Source organism: Chrysochloris asiatica, unplaced genomic scaffold (assembly GCF_000296735.1).
Source record: "Chrysochloris asiatica unplaced genomic scaffold, ChrAsi1.0 scaffold00072, whole genome shotgun sequence".
In the NCBI taxonomy this organism is placed as follows: domain Eukaryota; kingdom Metazoa; phylum Chordata; class Mammalia; order Afrosoricida; family Chrysochloridae; genus Chrysochloris; species Chrysochloris asiatica.
Genome location: NW_006408590.1, coordinates 5,264,590 through 5,290,376, shown reverse-complemented (window position 1 = coordinate 5,290,376; position 25,787 = coordinate 5,264,590). Strand labels below are relative to the sequence as shown.

General features: G+C 41.5%; 1 protein-coding gene across 1 annotated transcript in view; it reads left to right on the top strand.

Moving 5' to 3' along the window:
- The window catches only part of MPPED2 (metallophosphoesterase domain containing 2), a 265,815-nt gene extending 241,728 nt beyond the window's left edge, over nucleotides 1-24,087 (top strand). Inside the window, exons 4-6 of the mRNA XM_006864857.1 lie at nucleotides 14,805-14,920; nucleotides 18,998-19,111; nucleotides 22,671-24,087. Coding sequence (XP_006864919.1) covers nucleotides 14,805-14,920; nucleotides 18,998-19,111; nucleotides 22,671-22,789 — 349 coding nt within the window. The 3' untranslated portion in view covers nucleotides 22,790-24,087. The remainder of the gene's footprint in view (nucleotides 1-14,804; nucleotides 14,921-18,997; nucleotides 19,112-22,670) is intronic.
- Nucleotides 24,088-25,787: the final 1,700 nt, after the last annotated feature.

Sequence of the window (25,787 nt, the reverse complement as noted above, 5' to 3'; positions counted from 1 at the left end):
CTCAAGGTTAGGCAACAAATATGTTGTAAGAACCAGGCCTGGAATATATTTCTTTCTAATTACAAAGCAGTGTACTTCCCATTTTCCTAAGATTCAGATCTGTTGCATTGTATCTGAATGCCACCGTCTACTGGCTTGGGGTGCATCTACTCAGTTCTTGTTATATACATTCTGAATTCAGAAAAAAAGAGAGAGAAGCTGAACTTTGTGATGACCTAAAGAAGATAAATTAGAGCACAAACACCAAGGTGTTGTGTTAATATTGATAATGTTCACATTCATAGCAAGGTGGGAACATGAGCATGTTTTACACACTCAATTCACACTGACATATAAGTTAATACTTTTGCTTTCCCACTGACCACAAAGGAACACACATTTTCACATATAGTTTGAAAACTCTTCATGAAACCTCATTCTTAATTCAATTTAGTTGACAAATAATTAAGCGCCTGCTCTATGCCAGGTGGTGGGGACACAGTGGTGACCTGGACTGAAATCATTGAACCTAAAATTTACATTGTTAAGTTTAATGGCTGCAGAGTATTTTATTGTGCTTTTTATCAAATTCTCTTCTTTAGCTCTGTATTTCAGGTGGCAGGTTTTCTTACCTTTCCACCAATTGTTCCTTTTGTGACCCAGTATAGAGAATAGTTGTTGTTGTGTACTGTCGAGTCAGCCACGACCCATAGCAACCCTGTATAGGGTTTCTGAGGAGTGGCTATGGAGCTTGAACTGCCAACCTTGTGGTTCAAACTGGCTTTGCAATCCAGTGCATTAGCCCACAGCACCACACCAGGAATACTGAATTGTTTGAATACTATGCAGAGAAATTTGGCAGTTGCAATATGAATGTGTAATAGCTCATACTCAGACAAACATTCTAAAATAAACCAAACAATAATTTTTTTTTTTTTTTTCTTCTCTCCCCTGGTAGCATAATGGTTACGAACCAGGCTGCTAACCTCAAGGTCAGCAGTTTGACACTACTAGCTGTTCCTCAGGAGAAAGATGAGGCTTTCTGCTCCCGTAAAGATTTGCAGCCTCAGAAACCCTGTGCAGGGTCACTGTGAGTCAGAACTGACTCCACGGTACTTAACAACAACATTTGGAGATGGAGATTTTTATCATTCCTTGACATCAATTGTTGAGAGTTCACTGTGTAGCGGGACAAATTCCAGTCAGTTCTGACTCTACCTTTCTTACTTTTCTTACTCTTTTGGGAGGCCTAGCTTAGAAAATCACTTACTACCTGCTTGGTTCCTGTGACAAGGAGGCCCGAGGTACAGGTGCTCTCAGCTCAGTTTCTTGTGTACTTGGCAGTCTTCCCACCTTTTTCCCCTGTCCTGTTTATCCTGTGCTTTACAGCCAGCCAAGCATGTGACATGCACTGCCCTCACAGGTTGTCTCTAATAGGATATGGTTTTGTGTTCTATGGATCTAATTTCAGTGGCAGAGTCTTATTAGGGATGGGCAGGAGAAGATGTAGGGAGACCTCCCCTCATAGTCCATTGCCCCAGGTTACCTCCTAACTAGGGGACTAGCCTACACACTTGTAACTGCTGCATCAATTCTTAGATCATTAGATCATTCTTATGTTCTCCAAGCCCCTGTAAATTTTGGTTAGTTAGAAATGAAGACTCCAGTTTAAAGACTTCACCTGAAGTGATAGAGTAACTGACTTTGGGTTTATCCTGGAAACTGGACTCAACCTTGAATACCTAAAAATCGACCTTGCCAGAACCTGCCTCATACCAGGTGTCCAAGTCAATCTGGTGAATGATTACATGTCTCGTAAGTATATTACTGAGTCCATCCTCACTTCATCCCAATAATCACATGGCTCAGGAAGATAGAGTCTCAGACTTCATACTCATAACTCCCTGGGGCCAAGCTTGATGTCTGGCACATACTGGGCATTCAAAAACCTTTGATGGAAACAATGAATGCATCTTTTTGTTACTTCTCTACTTAACTCCACTCATTGTACCTCTATTTCCTTTTCCAAACTAGGAAAGTAGGTGTCATGATTTTCTTCAATGTACTAGGATGAGCCACCACTCATATGTCAGTTTGGCATACTGTGGTGGCTTGTGAGTTGCTGTGATTCTGGAAGCTATGCCATGGGTATTTTAAATACCATCAGGGTCATCCACAGTGGACAGGTTTCAGATGAGCTTCCAGACGAAGACAGAACAGGAAGAAGGAGAGACAAATTACTTCCGAATATTTAGTCACTGAAAACCTTATGAATAGCAGAGAAACACTGTCAGATATATTGCCGGAAAATGAGCCCCCCAGGTTGGAAGGCACTCAATGAAACTGGGGAAGAGCTGCCTCCTCAAAGTAGAGTTGACCATGATGACACATATGGAGTTAAGCCCGTGGGAGTAAAGTAAAGCCCTCGGAACCTTCATTTGCTGATGGGGCACAACTTAAAAATGAAGAGAAACAGCTGTAAACATCCATTAATAATTGGAACATGGAATGTACGAAGTATGAATCTAGGAAAATTGGAAATTGTCAAAAATGAAATGGAACTCATAAACATTGATATCTTAGCTATTAGTGAGCTGAAATGGACTGGTATTGGCCATTTTGAATCTGATGACCACATGATTTACTAGGCTGAGAGTAACAAATTGAAGAGGAATGGTGTTGCTGTCATCCTCAAAAAAGAACATATCCAGATCAGTCATGAGGTACAACACTGTCTGTGATAGGATATTATCCATGGACCTACAGGGAAGACCAGTTAATACTACTATTATTCAAATTTATGCAACAACCATTAAAGCCACTGAGGATGAAATAGAAGAATTCTACCTACCAACTTCTTCAATCTGAAATTGATCAAACATGCAATCGAGATGCATTGATCATTAGTGGTGATTAGAATGCAAAGGTTGGGAGCAAAGAGGAAAGATCAGTAGTTGGAAAATGTGGCCTTGATGATAGAAATGATGCTGGAGATCTCATGATAGAATTCTGCAAAATCAATGATTTGTTCATTTCAAATACCTTCTTTAGACAGCATAAGAGATGTTTATACACATGGACCTCACCAAATGGAATACACAGAAATCAAACTAACTACATTTGTGGAAAGAGATGGTGGAAAAGTTCCTTATCATCAGCCAAAACAAGGCCAGGACAGATTGTGGAACAGACGATCAATTGCTCATATGCAAATTCAGACTGAAGCTGAAGAAAATGAAAACAAGTCACCAAGAGCCAGAATATGACCTTGAATATATCCCACCTGAATTTAGAGATCATCTGAAGAACAGATTTGATGCCATAATCTCCTTTATTTTCAATAAACTTTTTCAGTCTGTCAACAAGCTCTCATATTTCCTTATTAAAAAATCGTTTAGGCCGAGCTGTGAGCCATGAATGCAGCATTATCTTCACTTCTTCATCAGAGGTGAATCTTCATTCTTGAAGTACTGTTCTCAGGGGTCCAAACAGGTGGAAGTCTAATGGAGCAAGATCAGGACTATAGGGAGGATATTTTCACACTGCAAAACAATTTTTTTGCAGCGTGTCTATAATGTGGGCAGAGGTGTGCAGACATACGTTGATATGCAAGATCACAATGCCCTTGCATAGCAATGCTCTACATTTAATCCAAACTTTAGGCCTCAGCTTTTCAGTAAGCATCTGACTGTAATGAGCACTGTTGATTGTTGAACTTTTTTCCTGATAGTGTTCCAACAGTGACCTTTGAGATTACCCGAAATCTATAAGCATTACTTTTTCAGATGATGGTTGACTCGAACTTTTTCTTGATCGGGGATTGAGGATGTTTGCATTATATACTCTGCCGATTACTCTCATGCTCGTAGTGATCAATCCATGTCTCATCACCAGTAACAATTTTTTTTTTTTAAGAAACTTTTACCTTTCATTGAGTAGCATCTAAATTTTATTTTCAGATGTCTAAACGCTTCTGTTTATTTTCTTCAGTGAATTGTTTCGGTACCCATCTCACAAACTTTTCAAAATCCAAGTTTGTTGTGAACTGTGTCATAGATAGAGCCATGGATGATTTGACACTTAATTTACTGTCACTTGTCTATTCAACAGGACCATTTCACATGCACACTCTGTGTTATCATCAGTCATTGATGTGGATGGGTGTTTTAATATAACCAGAGTGCGGATAATTTTTGACTCACCCACATAGTGATTCCTGCTGGCAGTTAGATATCATTCTATGTCCCACTGCAAACTGTTCTGTTCAGGGTCCTTTCTGTCCAAGCACAGGCTCTGGTTCTAACCAAGAACACACTTGTGCCTCATTGCTATGGCTTTGAATTATGTTTCTCAAAAATATGTGCATTGACATTCTAACCCCTGTCTATGTGAATGTGATCCTGTTTGGAAGCAGGGTTTTTCTTTTGCTATGTTAAGGAGGTCATGCCTTTGAGTTAACTCACTACTCATGGCAGCCCCATGTGTGTCAGAGTAGAACTGTGTTCCAAAGTTTTTTTAATGGCTGATGTTTCAGAAATAGATCCACAGGTATTTATTTCTTCCAGCACCTCTGGGATAACTCAAACCTGTTAGTTGTTGTTGTTGTTATGTGCCGTCGAGTCAGTTCCGACCCATAGCGACCCTGTACAGGGTTTCCGAGGGTGTAAATCTTTACGGGAGTAGAAAGCCTCATCTTTCTCCCGCGGAGCGGCTGGTAGTTTTGAACCGCTGACCTTAAGGTTCGCAGCCCGATTCGTAACCACTATGCTACCAGAGCTCCTTTAAACCTATTACGGTGGGTCCTAAATATAGTTTTTCTGAGCAGTGTCTTATAAAGTGGAGTGCAGAAACAGACAAACATGTAAACATGGAGATAGATGAATCCACAAGTCCGGGAATGCCATGGATTGCTGGCAGCTACTAGGAGCTGAAAAATACAAGGAAGGAAGGATCTTCCCTTGAATTCTGATTTCTAATCTCCAGAATTGTGAGAAAACAAGATTCTGTTCCTTAAAGCTGCCTACTTTGTGGTATTTGGTATGAATGCTGATGCTAAGTTTGACTCCTAGTATCCCCATGTGACAGAATAGACTGCCCCATGTGGTCTTCTAGGCTGTGATCTTAATGGGAGCAGATCACCAGGTCTTTCTCCAGCAATGTGGTGCCCTATCAAAGGAAGAAACTGGTCTTCTGATTTTCTTAGCCTGCAAAACAAGGATACACTCTGTGAGCACCAGAACATGTTCATAATCTCCTGAACCCGCCCACTAAGTCAGGGCCCTGCCACCATGTTGTTTCCTTCACTCACCAGACTCTGATATGGATGAACAGACTCTTCACAGCCCTGTGGGAAGGAGATGGGTTGAAAATCTTCCTGCACCTGCTGTGTATTTGTTGACATGATTAAAGGCAACTCAGCTATGGGAGAGCTGGGAAGACACTGTCCCATTTTTAATAATTCAGAGCATACCAAGTTTGAAAATAAGTCATAGTACTTTGTTCTGTTTTGTTTCTTCTTAGTTCTGGAACAAGCTCTGCTTACACCACCTCGTCTCCAGCAGGGGAAATGAAAAGAGGTAACAGAGGCTTAATTCTGATATCTCTTCCTTACTAGTTACAAAAAGAAGGCACCCTTGGTGTGTGTGTAAAGTCTGCAGTATGCGCTGTGTGGGCTTACAAAACCCTGGTCCATAGCTCCTGGGGCCTCAGGTGATCTTCTCAGGTACAATTTGTTCCTGGCTTGTCCATGGCACGCATACTCCACTTTTTACCCAGGCATGTCCTTTATCAAACAGTATCACTGTTTTATCCTTAGGACTTCGTAACTAAAGAACAAGTTACCAAGCCATAGTGAAGAGATGGCGTTGGACAGCTGGTGCAAGCCCAGCTGATGCTGCCCTTTGGAGACAGATGGGCAGGTGGTTTGGGCCGGGCTTTCCAAGACAGCTGCACAGGGTGTAAATCTTGCCCCGAAGTTCAGTGTTCCCTCCTTCTCCTAGCAAAGCCAATTGGTGTGTGTGTCTCTTTGCTCCACAAGGTGTGAAGCTGCTCTGTGGGCTAACACAATAGATCTTTTTAATTGCATGGAAGAGTACCTTCCTGATTGCCAACTGGAACAATCTGTGGGGAGAAGACTGACTCCTTAAACCAAACCCAAACTAAACAAGAGAAAATGAGGCAAGGAGGAGAGAGTGAGGCAGGTGTCTGCCTTTCATCTGGATATTCAGGATGACACATCTGGTGCCAGGGTAACTGCTATTTCTAACTGACGGGGACGCTTTGCAGTCGAGGGAGGGCTGAGCTGTCAGGTGAGCCAGAGATCCAGAATTATCATGACAGCTTCATGGCATGTGAAAGGCGCTATGAAGTGCGGTTTGATTTTAACCAGCGGTGGTTAAATTAGCTTCTCTTGGACCTGATGCGATGTACAGTGGATGAGGGGCTGACGGTGGACTAGGAGTGCCAACCTTGAAGAAGGCTAAAATTCTGGAGGGTCACGATTTAGAAAAGAAAGAGTATGTGAAAAGTGGCTCATGGATTTTTGGTTTTACTTAATGCAGGGTCAGGCAGCAGTGATGGCATTAATTAGTAGCTCGTAGATTCTTCCAGTGAGCTTTCCTGAGCCCCCTATTATAAATATTCCAAGGACCTAAAGTAACCCCTTCCCTGAACTTGCCCAATTTAAAATCTTGTCAGACTCTAACCACCTGTACCAGCCAGCTAAGCAGCCTTGACTAACCATTTTGCCCTGTGCTCTCACAGTCCGCAGAATTGTCTATGCAAGACTGAGCCAGCGTTTGCGTGAGCAGCGCCTTTCAGAGAAACTTCCACTCCAAAGTGAACTGGGGAGTACATTTTAATAAGTAATCAGTCAGGATATCAGACTCTGGCCATCTCATAATGCACTGGGGACTTTACAAAAGTCTGGAGCTGAAAAATATGATTTGATGAGCCATTGCTTGGGAAATTCTAGAGAGAAAAAAATAATAACACTAACAACCCTTTGTGAGTGTGTGTGTATGTGTGTACACTCACACACTCAAAAATAAAGAAAACCTACTACATCAAGTTGATTCCTACTCATAGCTACCCTACATAGGACAGAGCAGACTTGCTCTTTCTGGAGTCCTAGTGTGGAGCCCTCGTAGCACAGTGGTTATGAATTGGGCTGCGAACCGCAAGGTCAGCACTTCGAAATGACCAGCTGTTCCATGGGAGAAAAATAAGGTGTTCTGCTCCCGTAAAGATTTACAGCCTTGGAAACCCTGTACAGGGTCGCTATGAGTAGGAACCGACTCCACGACACACAGCCACCACCAGTGTGGGGCTGTAGAATAAACATTAGACTGCTAACTGCAAGGTTGGCAGTTCAAACCCACGAGCTGCTCTGCAGAAACCCCATAAAGGGTTGCTATCAGTCAGAATTGACTCAAAGGCATTTAACAAGAACTAACTGTTAGGGTTTCCTAGTTTGTATATCTTCACAGGGACAAACAGCCTTCTCTTATTCCCACAGAGCAGCTGGTGGGTTTAAACCACCATGTATAGATCTAGACACATGGAGTTCTGCTGTGTCACTGTGGGATTTAATGCACTGGAATGCAAGGTCGGTTTGAACCACAAGGTCACAGGTTCAAATTTACCAGTCCCTCCTTGGAAACCCTATATAGAGTTGCTATGAGACAGAACCAACTCGGAGGCACTTAATAACAACAATATATACACATACGTGTAAATTGCTAATCTATATCATATTCATATAAATTAAGAGCTGCACATTACCACTTACTCTGTTCCACTGCTCTGCAAACATTTTACATAAACTACTTTTATGTGAATAAAGTTAAAACATGCCAGACGTTTAAAATTTTTAACAACATAGGCAGATGCTGTTTCCATTTGAAAGAATAGGAAACTGAGGCTAAGAGAGGTCTCCTTGACTCCATGATCTTAGCTCTTAACCATTGCCTCTGAGAACAGCCAACTTATATAGAACCCTGAGATGTTCATAGTTGTACCTGTCACTGTCAGGGTGTCAGTTCTTAAGTATGGGGGTTACATGTGCCCCTGCATGTTCCTTTCCACAACTTCCCTTTGGACCCCCCTGTGGAACCCACCAATGGGACTTCCAAGCAGTAATCTTTGCAGAAGGTTCCCTGGGGGGGGTCCATATTAATAAGAGGCCCATGTCGTTTTGAGGCAGCCTTCCCAGGACGTGCCCATGGGGAATTTGTGGGTGCTGACCAACACCAGTGCTGTGAACTTGATTCAAGCACCAACTTAACATTTCCAAATTCCACTTTTCTGGGGTGTACCCAGCCCCCACTGAAGTTTGTGGGAGAATAAATAGCTATTCACCTGTCCACTCTGTGGATTTATGGTCCAGCAACTCCCTTCTGCTTGCTCCACTGCACAGTGTACTGCAAACACAGATGACCTTTGCGGCGATTTCTTCTCAACTGCTTCCATATAGAAAACCTGTTTTGTATTGACATTGCTTGGAACAAGTCCTGCCTGTGTTAACTCCCTCAGCGCCTGCCCCTGGAGTCTCAGCCCAGAGAGGCCAAGCACAGCCTCTAAATTTAGAGAGCAAAGGGGAGGGAGATCTGAAAGCACCCTCACTTCCATCCATCTGAGACTCTATGCAGAGACTTTAGGTAGATGGAGTTGCTCCCCTTCCTACAGGGTTTTCTAATCACTCTCTATAAAGGGATAGGTGGTATGCTCAGATTGATCCACTTGCAGTGGGGTGCTTTGTGAGACATTTTCTTACAAGTTGGTTCCCATGTGGTATTTATTAGTCACAGCTAATTATTAAGTCCTTGGCCAAGGCAATAGACATTGTTCCCTGGGTTTCCTGCCTCCTCCTTCTCCCCCCTCGCCCCCTATTGCTACAGAACAAAACCCATTGTGGGGCTCTGGAGGCTGACTGCACACATATTTTCCACTGAACCCCTGATGGGCTCATTGCTGGGGTTTCGTGTTTCAGGTTGACACAGTACACAGTCTCCACTCAGTGCAGATACTTCTCACACACTGGACTTGATCCCTCACAAGCAATCGAGGCACTGAGAGCAGTTGCCAGCATTTACTCAGAGCATTGATAATCTGCACAGAATTAGAGAATGTCAGGATTTTTACAATTCAATGAGAGATCATTGAGTGCCCGGTTTTGCCAGCTCTGCTCAGAGGAATGGGTAATGCACAGGGGTTAGGAAGGAGGTGGGGCTGACTGAGTGAGTGGGATTCTGATTCTACTTTCAGATACATCTCCCAACAATTTATCGGCTTTGTGTATTGGACTTGGTAATAAAATTGCTGTCACTTAAATGTAAGTTTGTAAGCCAGTAATCAAGTCCACTCACCCCTTCATTTCACAGATGAGGAAACTGGCCCAAGAGTGCCCTTCTCTTATCTAAGATCCAAGTGAATCAGTGAACTGATGCCAGAATGAGAATTAGCACACAAACCCTAACTTCTCTATGCTCCATTTATTATGTCATGCTGGCATAATTTCAGAAGTTACCATAGGCTGCTTCTCCCGGTGCCCAACCACTCTCTTGTGGGAAAGACTTTACCTGGAGGTTGTAGAAGAATGAAAAACACCTTAGAAAGGCCTTACCAACATTGCTAAAGTAACACTGTGGTTTTACTAGGTCTCTGGTAGCGTAGTGGTTACGAATCGGGCTGCAAACCTTAAGGTCAGCGGTTCGAAACTACCAGCCGCTCCGCGGGAGAAAGATGAGGCTTTCTACTCCTGTAAAGATTTACACCCTCAGAAACCCTGTACAGGGTCGCTATGGGTCGGAACCGACTCCCCAGCACTTAACAACATCCTACTATAACATGACACTCCCCTGGAGTTGCATAGTGCATAGCTCCTGAGAGACTGCAGGAAACAGCCCTTTTTTCCCTTACATATGTGAGAACCAGAACTGAATTGGGCTACAATGTTTTTGATCAGCATTGCACAACGAAAGAACACAGGCTTTGTTGACTCCACTACTTGCAAGTCCTGAGAACAGGGACAAGCTACTTGGTATCACTGATCTTCGGTGATAATCACATTTTTATCCAAAAAATAGAGGCTTGTCTTGAGGATTTAAATTTAATAATCTATGGAAAATACCTCTGCAAAGCATCGTAGGTCCTTAATAGATGTTTCTTCCCCTCTCATCTAACTTTCCTCTCTCTTCCTCTCTCGCTCACATGCAGGTTTGGATCTAAATGAAAGCCAGACGTTCTTTAACTGCACCCTTAACTTGGAAACGTCTATATATTGTCACAAATTTAAAATGAACCAAATGAGATTTGGGGTACCTATAGACCATGCGTTTGCCTTAATCTTTTACAGAGCACTTAGAATACTAAGCATTTCCTTGATGGAAATAGTGCTGTGGGTTTCCAAGACAATTGAAGTGAAAAACTTCACCCTTGTTCCTTTGCCTCTGGAGCACCCCTGGGATGTCCTGGGGGTCCCTAGGCTGACTCCGCTCAGACAGTGACAGAGAAATCAGAGCCCCTCATTGTACCAACTACTTGGGTGTGCTTGGAACTCTTTCAAACCCTTCTTTATTTGCCATCCAGACAGAAATCAGAGGCCCAGAAACTTGTTTTCAAAATCTAGGAAAACAGATGTTTTTGGTTATTTTTCTTTCTCTCCTGCCAAAATGCTCACTGAGTTTTCACTGGGGTCTGGACTTACTGATTCCCCCCCCCCCTTTACTTTTAAGACAAATCTTGAAAGGAGGTCATTTTAAAATGAAGAGGAAGGATGGACATCCCAGACTAGGAAAGCATGGTTTTAAACGCTAATGGAAATATTTAAGAACCTGGAGGCAGGGAGTCTTAGAAGGCTAGAGAGAGCAAAACAGACTTATGAGCCTTAAAACGGTTTACCTGGATTGCCCTCAGGCTTGCGGTTCTCACCAGTGGACTGGGCAGATATGAGAGTGTATGCTGCCTCCTCCTTAAAGGAAGGCAAAACCCGGCATCAGATGGAGCAAGGCAGTGTGGCTGTGAAGGACCTGTGTGGAGTTGCATGTGTGCCACAGTACTTGCTAATCACAGGCACTCTATTTATAGCCAGATCATTCGATGTTTTATGTACTGTATTAGTTGCATTGAACCCTGGTGTTCACTGTAGGTTAAGCACTGGAATACTAACCACAAGGCCTGTAGTTCAAACCCACCAGCCTCTCTGCAGGAAGAGGAGGAAGATGAGACTTTTTGCTCTCATAGAGATTTATGGTCTCAGAAACCCTAATCAGGATCACTATGAGTTGGAATCAACTCACTGGTAGTGAATTTTTTGGTTTTTATTAGTTGCAGTACTCTTTTGCATGCATACTCTATTACTTCTGTAAGAAATTGCCATCAATCTAGTGTCTTCAAATTTATCAACTTACAGTTCTGGGGCCCAGCAGTTTGACACAGATCCCAAAGGGTTAAAATAAGGTGTTGGCAGAGCTTTCTCAAGGCACTAGGGAAGAATTCATTTCTTTGCCTTTTTCAGCTTCTAGAGGTGTCCCACATTCCTTGACTCCTAATCCCCTTCCTCCACCTTCAAAGCCAGCAAACAATGTGTTAAACCTGTCTCCTATTGTGTCACTTCAATTTCTTCTTCCTTTCTCTTCTATGAGGGTCATCTCTTAATGACCCTCATAATTACACTGGACTCACATAGATAATCCCAAGTAACCTCCCTGTTTTAAAGTCAGTCTTAACTTCATCTGTACCCTTAATTTATCTTTCTCAATTAAAGCAACATATTTACAGGATCCAGGGATTAGGGCATGGACATATTTGGGAAGTCATTTTTGACCTTCCTAAGATAATAGACCATTTTACACTAACTCTAGTAATCATGGAGTCCTGGTGTGACACTGTGGGCTAATGCGTCAGACAGCAAAGTTGTTTGAACTGCAAGATCAGTGGTTCAAGTGCACCAGCTGCTCCTTGGAAGCCCTATACAGAGTTACTGTCAGTAGGAATCGACTCGATGGCACTTAACAAAGGTAAAAGGAAAAGGATTTCATTGATTCATATGATTGGAAGGAAAAGTGTGAATTGACTTTAGGCACAGTTGGATCCAAATGTCAACCATTGTCAACAAGACACACTTTGTTGGTTTTCTTTGTGGTGGTTTGATTCTCAAATAGAGAATCTCTGCATGGTGGCTAAGATAGACCCTAAGACAATTTCAGGCTTATATAGTTCTCAAGACTCAGGACTCCAGAGAGGAAAGGAAAACGTGGCCTCTTTGTAGATTTTGTTGTTGTAAGGTGCCATCAATTCTGTTCCCACTTGTCGCAACTCTGTACAACAGAGTTCCTAGTCCAGCGTGTTCAACACTGCCTGGTCTGTGTCACCCTTGTGGTTGTTTTGTTTGAGCTCACTATTGCAGTCGCTGCTGTGTCTACCCATCTCATCGATGGTCTACTTCTTGTTCACTCACTCTGTACTTTACCAAGTATGATGTCCCTCTCCAGAGACTGGTCCCTCCTGATAACATTTACAACGTATGTGAGACAAAGTCTTGCTATTTTTGATTCTAAGCAGCATCCTGGTTGTACTTCTTTCAAGACAGATTTGTCTGTTCTTCTGGCAGTCCAAGATCATTTCAGTAATCTTCATCAACAGTATAATTCAAGTATATCAGTGTTTCTCCTGTCTTCTTTATGTTCTGTCCATTTTCACATGCATACGAGATCATTGAAAATGCCATGACTTGGCTCAGACCCACCTTACTCCTCAAAGTGACATTTTTGCTCTTTAACACTTAAAAACATTTTTGTAGCAGATTTGCACAGTGCAAATTGCCATTTGGTTTCTTGACTGCTGCTTCCATGAGTGTTGATTGTGGATCCAAGTAAAATGAAATCTTTGACAACTTCAATCTTTTTTCTATTCATCATGATATTGTTTGTTGGTACAGTTGTGAGGATTTTCATTTTTTTTTTTTTTTGGTTTTTATTCCTTCTGATGTCTTTGATCTTCATCAGTAAGTACTTCAAGTCCTCGTCCCTTTTTAGGAAGCAATGTGGCAGCTTGTAATGAGTCTTACGTGAATCCTAATACCACATTCTTCTCCATATAATCCAACTTCTGGGATTACTTATTTAGCATATTGAATGAATAAGTATGGTGAAAGGATACAACCCTGACCCACACCTTTCCTGATTTTAAACCATTCAGTCTTTGTAGTTAGTGCCAGCAAGATCCCAAGAATGACTCTCATTGGCTCAGCTTGGTTCATTCGCTTAATCTTAAACCAGTCACTAGTTGGGGAGATATTGTAGTTGCCTCATCCTAGAGCAGAGATAAGAGTCAGTGTTACAGGTTTAATGTGTTTAATGTGTTAAACTCGATAATACAAATAAATACACAATATAAATTAATACTTAAAATAGTCTCTGGACTAGAGTAAGCACTCAATAAATGGTAGCTAACAATAACAACAACATAGTAATAATTATTACTGTTATTAATGTTATTGCAAATAAGCTCCCTGAAAATGACTTACGGACTTAGAAAATTGTTAGGAACCGATTCAGATATTTTCTTCATGTCTCTTTTAGTTAGGATCTCACAGTCTCTTATGTCTGAAGCATTCTCAGTACAAACTGAGGTCTCACCAATAACTTCAACTTCCACATGACTTTGAATTGCCATCCTTCCAACCCTAGCCTTGACTGCATATACCCACCACCTAATGAATGTTATGTCAGTATTTCTGAGTTTAAATCTTGAGAAATCATCTTAGTGTGGCCAATGACTGCCTTTTTAAATACACACCCTGTCTGACCAGCTATGACTGCACATATTGTTACATCTTTTAGTAAGTTTGGATGGGGTAGGTTAAACTAGAAGGGGAAGTTGGACTTAGCAAGAAAATAAACCAACTTGTCTCTTACATGTAGCAAATCGGAATTTTCCTACATAACAAAAGATGGTTGGTTTAAAAAATAAAGGTTATATCTAAATGGTTGGGGATAGGCCAACACTGGGATCTGCTGTGTTCTGATGTGACTTAGCCTACAGTACTTGTAGAGAAAAATGGATGACTATCCTATTATTATAAATGGTAGAGGCGTTTTCAGCTCCAATTAGAAATGTTTATCAGATGGATGAAGATTCCTTTCCCTTCTACTTATGACTTCACTCTAAGGAACACACTCTTGGAGTCGAGGTTCCTGTGATGGTGCATTGTCTCCATCTACTCTCAGGATGGATTTCAGAGGGACCAAGGATGTTCCCCAAATTATCCTTTGGTGGAAAGTTTCATATTTGCTCTGTGTTCTCTGTGCCCCTTATCACTTTGCAGAATTCCTAGTCCAGCGTGTTCAACACTCGTTCTGCCTTTAGGGCACTTGTCCTTTTCTCCAGGAACCTTAGTAAGAAGCTTTCTGGTGGACAGGTTCTATAGCGATGGAAAGAGAAAGGGAATATTGATGGAATGTCTTATTTCTAAAGCACTTCAGGGAACATAGCAATGTTTTGGAGCTGAGCTGGGCATCTTAACGAAGCACTAAGAGTTGAGGGACGACAAAGCATTGTCTTGATTTTGACAGAGATCTGCTGGGAGCATCTCCTGTAAGGACCCCTGTGCCCCTTTCTAGTTGAACACTTCATAGGCTCCATGCTTGCTTTCAAATGGAGTGGTTTTGAAGCAGTCAACAACAAAAAATGCTGCTGCCAGGGCCAACCATCAAAAAGAGAAAAAAGAACAGTGTAAACTATAGGGGAATATGTAAGTGGGAAATATTGCAGAGCAGAAATGTGGCTCTGCAGGCCTGATGCTATGTGTATTATCTCCCTCAAAGGACCCCGTGGTTTAATGGATGGGGCTTTAACCTGCCCAGAGGTCAGTCTCTGCTGGACAAGTGGAATCTTATCCCTGAGGGCATTGACATACTCATGACGCACGGACCTCCTCTAGGTGAGTGAAGCAGAGTTGTCCTTTTGTCATATGAGATGCCTTATTTTTCCTGGCATAATGAATAATACTGCAGGGACATAACCATTTTCCTCCAAAAAGAAAAAAAAAAAATGAATAGGAAAAAAAAAAAAAAAAAGCCAATATCTTTAAAGAAGCCCGGTATGATAATTAAACTCAGCAGTTCTGCGGGGCTTACAGGTGTTCTTGAAATTAAATTTTTTGATTTAGTTGAGTCAGGGAAAATCAAATGGGTATGGAGCGCCATAGTCTTTTGAGCTTGAGCATTTATTTTAAGAACTGTGTTGACTTTGGAGTAAAGGGGGTGGGGATGGGGAATGGAAGGAAGAGAAGAACCGCCCAATCACCTGGCTTCTGAATGGCAATGAAATGATGGAAACTTTTGTTCAAAGAAGCTCATTTTTCTGTTTTATATTATGTTGGAACCTGGGAGATCTTTAAAGTTTAACATTTATATGAGAAAAGAATTATTTCTCCTTCCTCCCACCCTCCTCACCCCTCCAGCTAAGTTGTCCAGTAAGAAGTTACATTGAAAGTTACTTAAATATCCATCCTGCAGCCCTGGTGTGGTGCTATAGAACAAGCACTGTGCTGTTAACCGCAAGGTCAGCAGTTCAAACCCACCAGCCACTCCTGGGAAAACCCTATGCAGGGTCTCTATGGTTTGGAATTGACTTGAGGACACACAACAACACAGGGACACGGAACAGCCTGCAGGCACATCCAGGTTTATATTGCTGTTGTGTTTCAAAGGCATTCCCAGCTATCCAGATAGTTACATAATTATCTTCTAATTACGCATGTTATCAATTTGTCTTAGGCACAAAACAGTTTTCAGCCAGGGCTACCACCCTGAACCCTGTCTTTTCAGTACTCATCTTGTCTAACTAAGGTGTTCTTTGAAATTTTCCTGTTACAGTTTTAACGAATGGATTTTCTTGATCGTTTTTGGCTAGAGAGAGGGAGGAAAACAGTTACTACAGAGACAGATGATTTTCAGAGTTTTTTTCGTACACTTTGGGATTGTTATCCAGGCCCTCTGAGTCCACCTGGAAAATAAAAAATCTAACATCATCCAGCTTTGTAGATATTTTCTCCTCCAAACCACTTGATGCTCCTTATGCTCTATGCTTCCCAGACAAAGAGTGGAAATATGGACCAGGGCGTGAGCCATGGGGGCACCTTCTAACAACAGAGGAAGCCAGAGGAGAGGAATCAGTTCTGCTGAGTAGTGGAGATTGTACCGATTTTCATACGAGCGGCAGGCACTTCCTGACTCTTGCAATGCTTTAGAATTACCATCCCCCTGGCTTGGCGGAAAGAAAAAAAAAAAAAAAAATATATATATATATATATATATATCAAGTAATAATTGTGTTTCCTTATCTTTCAGTCATTAAAGAATAACTAAATAATTCAATTGCTTGCTAAAAACAGCCTGGGCTACCTGGTGAGGCTACCCTAAAGAAACACCATTGCAGCCAACCTGATCTTTTTGCTAAACAGCTCAGCTGGGGGTTTAGGCATGATTTTCTTCAGGCTGTTTATTGTATTCTCACCTGAGAAACATTTACAGGATGTGAGACTATACCTCTGAGCAGAGCAGTCCATTTACAGAGATGTCATCAAGTCATTTAATTTGATATCAAAGCAAGTGACAGTGATAATAAATCTGAACTCTAGAATCCAAAAAGGACATGAAACATACTATCAACTCTTACTGTGTATTATGAGTGGGGTAGAACAGACAGTAGCTGTAGACAGATCTATCTCCCGGAGTCCCTTCTAAATAAAAACTCGGGTTGAACCTTGATACTTTTACTGGGACTTTTATACAGAAGCTTTTGTTGTTGTTAAGTGCTATCGAGTTGTTCCAACTCATAGTGACACTGTATAGGGTTTCCAAGAAGCAACTGGTGGGTTTGAACTGCCAATCTTGCGGTTAGCAGTCCAGTGCTTATCCTACAGCACCACACCAGTACTCCATATAGATGCTGTGGTAGTGGTGATAGTGTGCCGTGGAATCGTTTCCAACTAATAGCGACCCTGTATAGGGTTTCCCAGACTGTACATTTTTATGGGAGCAGAAAGCCTCATCTTTCTCCTGCAGAGTGCCTGGTGGGTTTGAACTACTGATCTTTCGGTCACCAGCCCAGTTTGTAATCCACTATACTACCAGAACTCCTTACAAATGATGCTGTTGTTATTGTTGTTAAGTGCCATCGAGTCAGTTCTGACTCATAGTGACCCTATATAGTGTTTCCGAGGAGTGGCTGATGAGCTTGAACTGCCGACCTTATGGGTCAAACTGACCTTGCAGCCCAGCACATTAACCCACAGCGCCACACCAGAACTCCAGCCAGGAGTCCAGCCTTGAATTCTCTTCTGTGAGTGAGGATTGCCACAGTGCTATGGGACTTTCATGATATCCGATGCTTTTTCCAGGTGCTTACGTATGAAATAAGGTGCCTTGGTGATGCAGGGTTAGTTAGCGCTCAGCTGCTAACTGAAAAGTCAAAAAGTTGTACTCATCAGCTTCTAATTGGGAGAAAGATGTGGCAGTAGGCTTCCATAAAGATTTCAAACCAAATCCGCTGCAATTGAGTTGATTCCAACTCATAAGAACCCTATAGTTTAGGGTAGACCTGCCCCCTAGAGTTCGCAAAGCTGGACTTCTTTACAGAAACATAATGCCTTGTCTTTTCCTGGCAGAATGGCTGGTGGGTTCGAACTGCCAAATTGTCAGTTAGCAGGTGAGAGTTTAACCAGAATGCCAGCAGGGTTCTTTCAGTAAAGGTTACAGCCTTAGAAACCCTACTGGGAAAGGTCTTCCCTATCCTGCAGGCAGAGTGGAGCTACAGAAAATAGCACCCATGGTAATTAGTTTTAAATTGCAGATGATCTCTCACAGCTGGTAATATAAACTGTGAAGGTCATTGGTGCCCCCTCTCAAGTGAGACCCAGAGTATGTGCCATGCCGTACCATATCCTAGCTACATCTCTGCATGTAGAGCCTCTTTTTCCCATACAACAAATATGCCAATCACTGTGGATGAAATATTTTTTTTCCCTTGAATTAAATAGGTTTGATACCCTTGGTTGGGTTTTTTCTAGTGGTACTTTTTCATCGAATATTTTTCCCAGTCTCTTTGGTCACTCACCATGTCTCAGGTAAATACTAACTCCTCATGTCTACATTTTGGCTAAACAAAGTGGAATCAGCTTGCCTTCCTTTGTCATCATTTCTAAGTAGATAGAAATATCTTAATGGAACTCTGGACTGCACTCCCAGGGATTATTTGCCCCACCTGTCTTCTTTACGCCCCATCTTGCTAAGGTGTATGGGTTCCATTTCAGACCATAATCACCCAGACAGCTGACTTTTGCTATAATTGATGTCAGTTTTTATGGATTTTCTGCATTAAGCATAGAACTAAGTGGCTTTTACTTTAAAAGTAGTCAATTAGCCCTGGCTTGCCTGATGCCACCACGGGGTCATGTTGTTGCCTATTCGACTGAAGGAGGAACTAGGATTTCCTCAGCTTTGGTCATTAGGACTCACCAAGGGTTAAGAGTTGATGTATCTAAAGAGAGCAAAGTACTTTGTGGCCAGTTTACAGGCAGCTCCTCCTACCACTTCTTACTTGAACCATCTTAGAGGTAAACTGCTGTAAGAAAAGTATAGTAGAAAAGAGAAAGTAACTGAATTGAGAGAAGGGAAAAAAAAAAAAGATTATGGTACTGCCGGGAATAAGTGTCACTGAACCCAGGAAGACTTGAAATCTGTGGCTGAATAAATCAAATCCCTTACAGAAAAAGAAAAAAAAAAAAAAAAGTTAATTAACAGGATGAAAAAAATGGGGAAAAAAAATTTCACGAAAGTAACGAAGGCAAAGTGACAAGTGAAAGTTTCTTAAAAGCCATTGTGAGCTTTAATGGAGACACTAGGATTACAGATAATGTAATAAACCTTCTGTGAGTTATGGCTTCCTGAAAGTCTAAATGAAACCTTACCTGAAGAAAAAAAAATTAAGAGTATTGATTACATTCTGCCCATAGGTTTTCGAGACTGGGTTCCAAAGGAGCTTCAAAGAGTGGGCTGCGTGGAGCTGTTAAACACAGTCCAAAGGCGAGTCCGACCCAAGCTCCATGTGTTTGGTGGAATACATGAAGGTAAGGACAGAAGAGAGGATTCTCAGCATGTGTCACTACTGAGGATCTCATTCTACCAGGGGACACCTTAGTAGAAGAGGGAATAAGTACAACAGTGCTTTTCCTACTGTTTTTAAGAGTGGAACCTTTTATAAGGTGTAGTGTTATAAGAAACCCCAGGCATGTAAAGATGATAAAGATTTTATTTACATAGAGTTGCTGTGTTTTAAGGGGAGTGGAGGGTAGGAACCAGATCTAGCACACCTTATGCCACACCCAGCACTCCCCAAGGCAACTTCTGGAAGCTTGGGCTCTTAGGGGAAGTGCTTGAAAACCACTGTTATAAAGCAACTCTGAGGTAAATCTAAAAGACGTGTCTCTATAAGAAAATAGGAATAAATGGCCCAGTTTTAAGACTGTATAACTTCCATGTTCCCTTCCAACCTGTGTATATTATGTATCATGGAATATACACAAAGACGTAGGAAGATAAGATATTCTCTACAAATAACTTCAGACATGCAGTAAAAGCTAGGTAACAAATGGCAGTACCCTTTGTGTTTGCTGATAGACATTTCCCTAGTAATCTCAAAAAGTCATTTCAGACTTCTCAGAAGTCTGTGCTATTACTTTGAGCTGAGATAAAAAGAATTATTAATTCTTCCCTACAAGGGAACCAGTCTGGTTGCCATTTTCTGGAGTTCTGGTGTGCGCTAACGCGTCAGACTGCAAAGTTGTTTGAACTGCAAGGTAGGTGGTTCAAGCTCATCAGCTGCTCCTTGGAAACCCTATACAGGGTTGCTATGGGTTAGAATCGACTCGAAGGCGCTTAACAACAACACCACCAAAGTAAGCTAAGTCTATTTCATACAACCTGAAGTCCTCACAGGAACCTTTGGGATTTGGGGCTTTGTGTGCTCTGCCTTTTTCAAGCCAGGGGGAACTTGGTCTTTGGGCCAATGCCAAACCTCTTTGATGAAGCTTTGGGGTTTCGAGCCCTGCTACCTTCCCCAGTGGAGCAGGTGTGGTTTGGTAGGCTGCCACCATAGTCTCCCCAGCACCTGCTTATAACTGCTCTCTGGAGTTATTGAGAGTGTGCAGTCAAATTGAGGTGCTTAGGATTTGTGCCCGTCGAGGCAACAAACAAAGTTTGCTTCCAAAGCCCGCAAACCCACTTGGTTGTTAATGTTAAGTGCCGTCAAGTTGGTTCCGACTAATAGCGACCGGTATAGGGTTTTCAAAGAACAGCTGGTGAGCTTGAACTGCCAACATTGCAGTTTAACCAATCTTGTTGTTGTTGTTGTGTGCCGTGAAGTCGGTTCCTACTCATAGCGACCCTGTACAGGGTTTCCAAGACCATAAATCTTTACAGGAGCAGAAAGCCTCCTCTTTCTCCCACAGAACAGCTGGTTCGCAGCCCGATTCATAACCACTACGTTACCAGAGCTCCTAACCGTGCATTAACCCAGAGGACCACATGAGGACTCCCTGGTTAGGAAGGTAATAAAGAGCATATTGAATATCATCCTGCTGAATTCAGAGACAATTCCACTTGTTACAAGTGTAGGCACCAGCTGAGCAATGAAAAGCAGGGGTGCTGCCCTTAGAGATCAGGAGTACCACCTGCCCTGACTTTGAGCCTGTACTCCCTGAAAAGGAGAGAACCGCTCTAAGTGATGATGAGGGAAGGGTGTAGAGAGGGAACGGGAGACTGAGAGATAGGAACGCCTTTGTGGGGCGGGATGGAGGCATTATCTAGAAAACAGGTTTTAATTCTTGCAACTTGCCATGAGTTTACTTTTCATCATTCATTATTTCAAATCATTAATGAGCTTTAAACCAGCCAAACTGACAATTGGGGAATTCTGCTGAAGCTCCAAAACAATAAACTTGATAAAAAGGGAGGAGATCATATTCAAATAAACGTGTCTCTCGCTTTAATTCACTTAAGACAGCTAGAGAGGGCAATGAGAGGGCAAATACCAACCTCTTGATGGAGAAAGATAACAAGACTTTATGGCCCCAGAACTAAACAGTGCACATTGAAATACCTCGTTTCTCTTTTCTTAAGAGATTTTTCCATTGACCCTCATTAAGCTCTCCATAAGCTTACTTGGAAATTTTTTAGTAAATGAAAAAAAGTATATATCAGTTAATTCTGAAAGTCCCGGTAATTTTAATTTTTCCACGGGTATATTTTTCTATGTCATAAGAACCTGATACAGCAAAGAATTACAGATTCTTTCAGAGACAGTTAGTAAGCAAATACAAGATATCCAGGAAATTTTACAAATTTGTAAACATGGTAAAAATGTCAAAAACTTAAATGTTTTAAAAAGAAAGACAAATACCAAACACCCAGAGAAACGTTCTTAGCTTTCTTCAGGAGGTTAATTTAGATCCAGTATTCAGGTGGCGCGGTGGTTACGTGCTTGGCTGGTAACTAGAAGGTCAGCAGTTTGAACTCACCTGCTGCTCTCCAGGAGAAAGATGTGGCAGTCTGCTTCTGTAAAGATTGTTGTTGTTGTTAATGTGCCTTGGAGTCGGTACCGACTCACAGTGACCCTGTACAGGGTTTCCGAGGCTGTGAACCTTTACGGGAACAGAAAGCCTCATCTTTCTCCCGCAGAACAGCTGGTAGTTTCAAACTGACTTTGCAGTTCGCAGCCCGATTAGTAACCACTACACTACTGGAAACACTATGAGACAATTCTTCCCTGTCTTGTAGCGTCTTTATGAGTCACAATGAACTTGAGGTCAGTGGGTTTTTATTTTGAGTTTTTTTGGTTCAGTTTTGCTTAGGGAATAGTGTCTTACGGCAATGAATGAACTGAAACTTTGCATCAATATTACACAATTCAAGTAAGATAGCATCACTCATTGTTCACATCCCTGGAGGCATCTAGAGATTATTCCATAGCTAAGGGAGCAGAGCACCTCTGTCTTTCATCTTTGGAAGAATTCATGGTTCTTTCCTTCCTTTACTTTCCTGGAAGCCCATATGATGTTTGCTTGTGTTTGGGTCTAAGGGACTCTGGTAGTGTAGTGGGTTACAAACAGGGCTGCTTATCATAAGGTCAGCAGTTCAAACCCACAGGAAAAAGATGAGGCTATCTGCTCTCGTACAGATTTACATTCTCGGAAACCCAATGAGGTAGAATAAGGTCACTAGGAATCAGAATTGATTCGCTGGCAGTACGTGGATCTGAGGAATTTCTTGACGTCACTCAGTTCCCTAGAACTTAATAATTAATATAATGCTTTGAGATGAAAATCATATGTTAAAAAGAGAAATAAAGTGTATTTTCTTTACTGTCAGTATAAATAAAGCATTCCCTTTCCCCCACAAGCTTAGTGTTTGAATAAGAAGAAATAGAACTGTCCTTCTTTTTGAAGCAGAGGTATGTTCCTTTAAAAAAAAAAAAGAAGAAAGTTAGGTGGCAGCTCTAAACACTGTCATGTCCAGGGAGACTCAACTGAGTTTCATCTCACTACCACTGACAAATACTTTTCGTTTCCCTTGCCTGATAGACCTGCGTTGAGTCACTATTAGAGTAAGTGTGACGCTTTCTCCCCACAGGTTACGGTATCATGACAGACGGCTATACAACGTACATCAACGCCTCAACGTGTACAGTCAGCTTTCAACCGACCAACCCTCCAATTATATTTGACCTTCCAAACCCACAGGGTTCCTGAAGCTCTAATGCCCAATTGGAATGTGAGGAAAGGTCTATAAACTGCCATTTTTCTAACTATAAAACTTACATTCTCTGACTTGTTTATTTCCAATGTAAGTTCTTTTTGTAAATTGCTGGAACCTGAACAATGCTAGAGGTTGTGCTTCTTCTTTCTTTCTTTCATTCTTTCTTTTTTTAAATGGAGCATCCATTTGAAATCAAAGGAGCATTGTGAATTTGTAAAATAACGTCTATTTTCTCAAAGGCCACGCACACCATTGTTAGCGTTCGGCCAAAGGACAGCCAAGCTTTTTTTTTTTTTTTTAAGTGATAAAAATCATATTTTAATATGCTTTAAGCTGGAAGAAAAAGAAAAAAAAAACAGGTAGGCAGTGTTTTTTTTAAAAAAAAAAACCACCCAAATTTGCACAACTGTTTAAAATAATATTGTTTGAAGTATTTTATTTGTTTGATGTTTTTTTGTTTCTGTTGTTGTTATTTTCTTGCTAAGAGTTCTTTTTCACACATGTGGCCCGATTTCTAGCTATCGTCTCACAAAACTAGATATGGAAAAAAAGACTTCTGTTCATACTCTTACTTACTCTAAAGAAAGCTGTCAAGGGAAGAAACTGACCCTCGTAAGGATGGCTTAAGCGAGTGAAATCCATATTGTGGATTATACGAGATCTCATTGTTTGTTTGTTTCCTTTTTAAATTATTTTAGCTTTAAAAGTATGGAAATGGAATCTGTCAAGAGCAGGTATTTCATGCAGTTAAAAAAAAAAAGAAAATAACATGCAGACTCCTTTTCAATATGGATTTATATATATAAGTATTTTTTGTGTATTATGACTAAGTTAGGAGTTTAATATTGCCAAGGACAGTACAACTGCAAAGGGATGCTGTATAGCAGCATATTAGAAGCCTGAAGAAGTGGACGCAATTCCTCAGAATTCAAGGTCTTAAAGAACTTGAGTTAAATCCAGGTGCAGTTGCAAGTGTGTATAGACTTAAATGGATGCAATGAAAGCTAACTAAAATAAGGCTTAGTTGTCCTTTATATTTAAATACCCTGAATTGTCTTCTTACTTCCTCTCCCCCCTCCCATTTTGCACTGTGTGTCGATGCAATCTTCGCTAGCACAAAATATTGTCGCTAATAGTCATTTCTGTTTTCCCATTGTAAATGCTGTTGAGCTTTATTCTATTTTATGTTATCTTGTTAATGAAATTTAGGAAAGCAGTGTTTCTTTAAATTTATTGTGATATTCTATATCTAGCGGCCTTTATATGCAAATAAAATTGCAAGATTTTTAAATCTGTGCTGTTTGCAAGGGTTGAGTGGTGGGAGGGTGAAGGTTTAGTGCTGGGGAAGGAGGGAGTTTGTTCATATGCAACATCAGTGGTCCCTTTCAGAAGAATTACAATAAGTGACTTTTTCTCCCTAATTTTCAATAAATTTTTATTACCCACTGGCTGCGTGTTGACAGGTAGATCGATAAGGCACTCAGTGTACCCTTTCTTTTCATTATGCCGTGATCTATCTTGACGTAGATTTCAGGGGGTGAAGATCTCATCTTTCCATCATAATTTCTACAGAAACAGAGTGACCGTACAGTCCAGGCTGCAGACACGGTTTGGTCACGTGCTTTGTGGGTGGGTGGCTGGGGGAAAACAGCTGATAATCAGTAATGACTTCACATCCTTATCTGTTCCTAAGAGCAGTCACTGTGTCTCCCTTACTTTTTAATAACACCCACTGGTTCAACACTGCCACAGTCAGGCGGCGGGCAGTGTGGTGGGGAAAGTTGTGTGTGTCTTTTTCATCTTGTCTGGAAGAAGCTCTAATGCCCAAATGCATTGAAGAAAAACAGCAAAATCTGGAACTGCAATGCATCCCCAAAAGTCTACCTTCTGGTGTCCCTTTCTGATTGTATTTGATGCCTCATCCTTCCTCCCTCCCTTTCTTCCACAGAAGATTCTTTGGTGTAATTTCAGAAGAGAGTTCTTGATTTCAGCCCCAACAGAGTAGAGAATATTTGGGGTCAGAATTCCAGCTATGACTCAGGACTCTATGAAGCCTACATTCATCTCCGTGTGTATCATCTTAGACTATTGCCGTTGTTCATTTTTATTAAGCATCTTAGATGCTAATCAGAACCTGTGGTAGTCACTTTAGCTGAACTTGCAAAAGAGACCTCTGATCAAGCTTCCCACCTGTTTTCGTTCTCTAATGCAGCTATAACAGAAATACCGCAAGTGGATGGTTTTAATGAACAAATTTATTCTCTCCCAGTTTAGGAGACTAGAAGTCCAAACTGAGAGTGCCAACTCTGGAGAAATGTCCTTGTCTTCTTTAGCATTTGTAGGCCCAGCACTCCTTGGAGATCATCATGCATCTTGGCATCAGTCTTTCCCTGGATCTAGGACCCTAGGTTCAAAGGACATAATCTACTGCCGACTCTTCTTTCTTAGTGGTAGTAGGTCCCTCCTAACTCTGCTTGCTTGTTTAATCTCTTTTATATTTCAAAAGAGATTCTTGACTCAAAACACAACCTAACCCTGTACATTGCATCTGACCTCATTAACATCAAAGAAGTGAGCATTTACAACACATGTAGGATAATGACATCAGATTAGGGCTGATCACATCAGATCACATCAGAGGGATGATGGCATCATATTAGATCTCATCATGGAAGTGATTACTACGTTTTAACTGCTAAACCATTGAGAACCCTAGCTCAGCTAAGTTGACACAAAACCTTATCACACAAAAACTATTCATACTTCCCAATGGAAGGTCTGTGGCAGTAGCTAAGATGGACCAAAAGAGGTACTGGGAGCACTTACCACCCAACCCTCTTTGATCAGTAGAGGAGTCTTAGATCAGTAGAAGAGAGTGCAATTTTCAGGTCTTTTATAAGGAACTGGAGTGAGAGGTGGACTGAAGGGACATTTTACCTGGTGACTATATATATATACAAGGAGTGAGGCTCAGACTTCTGGAAAAACAAG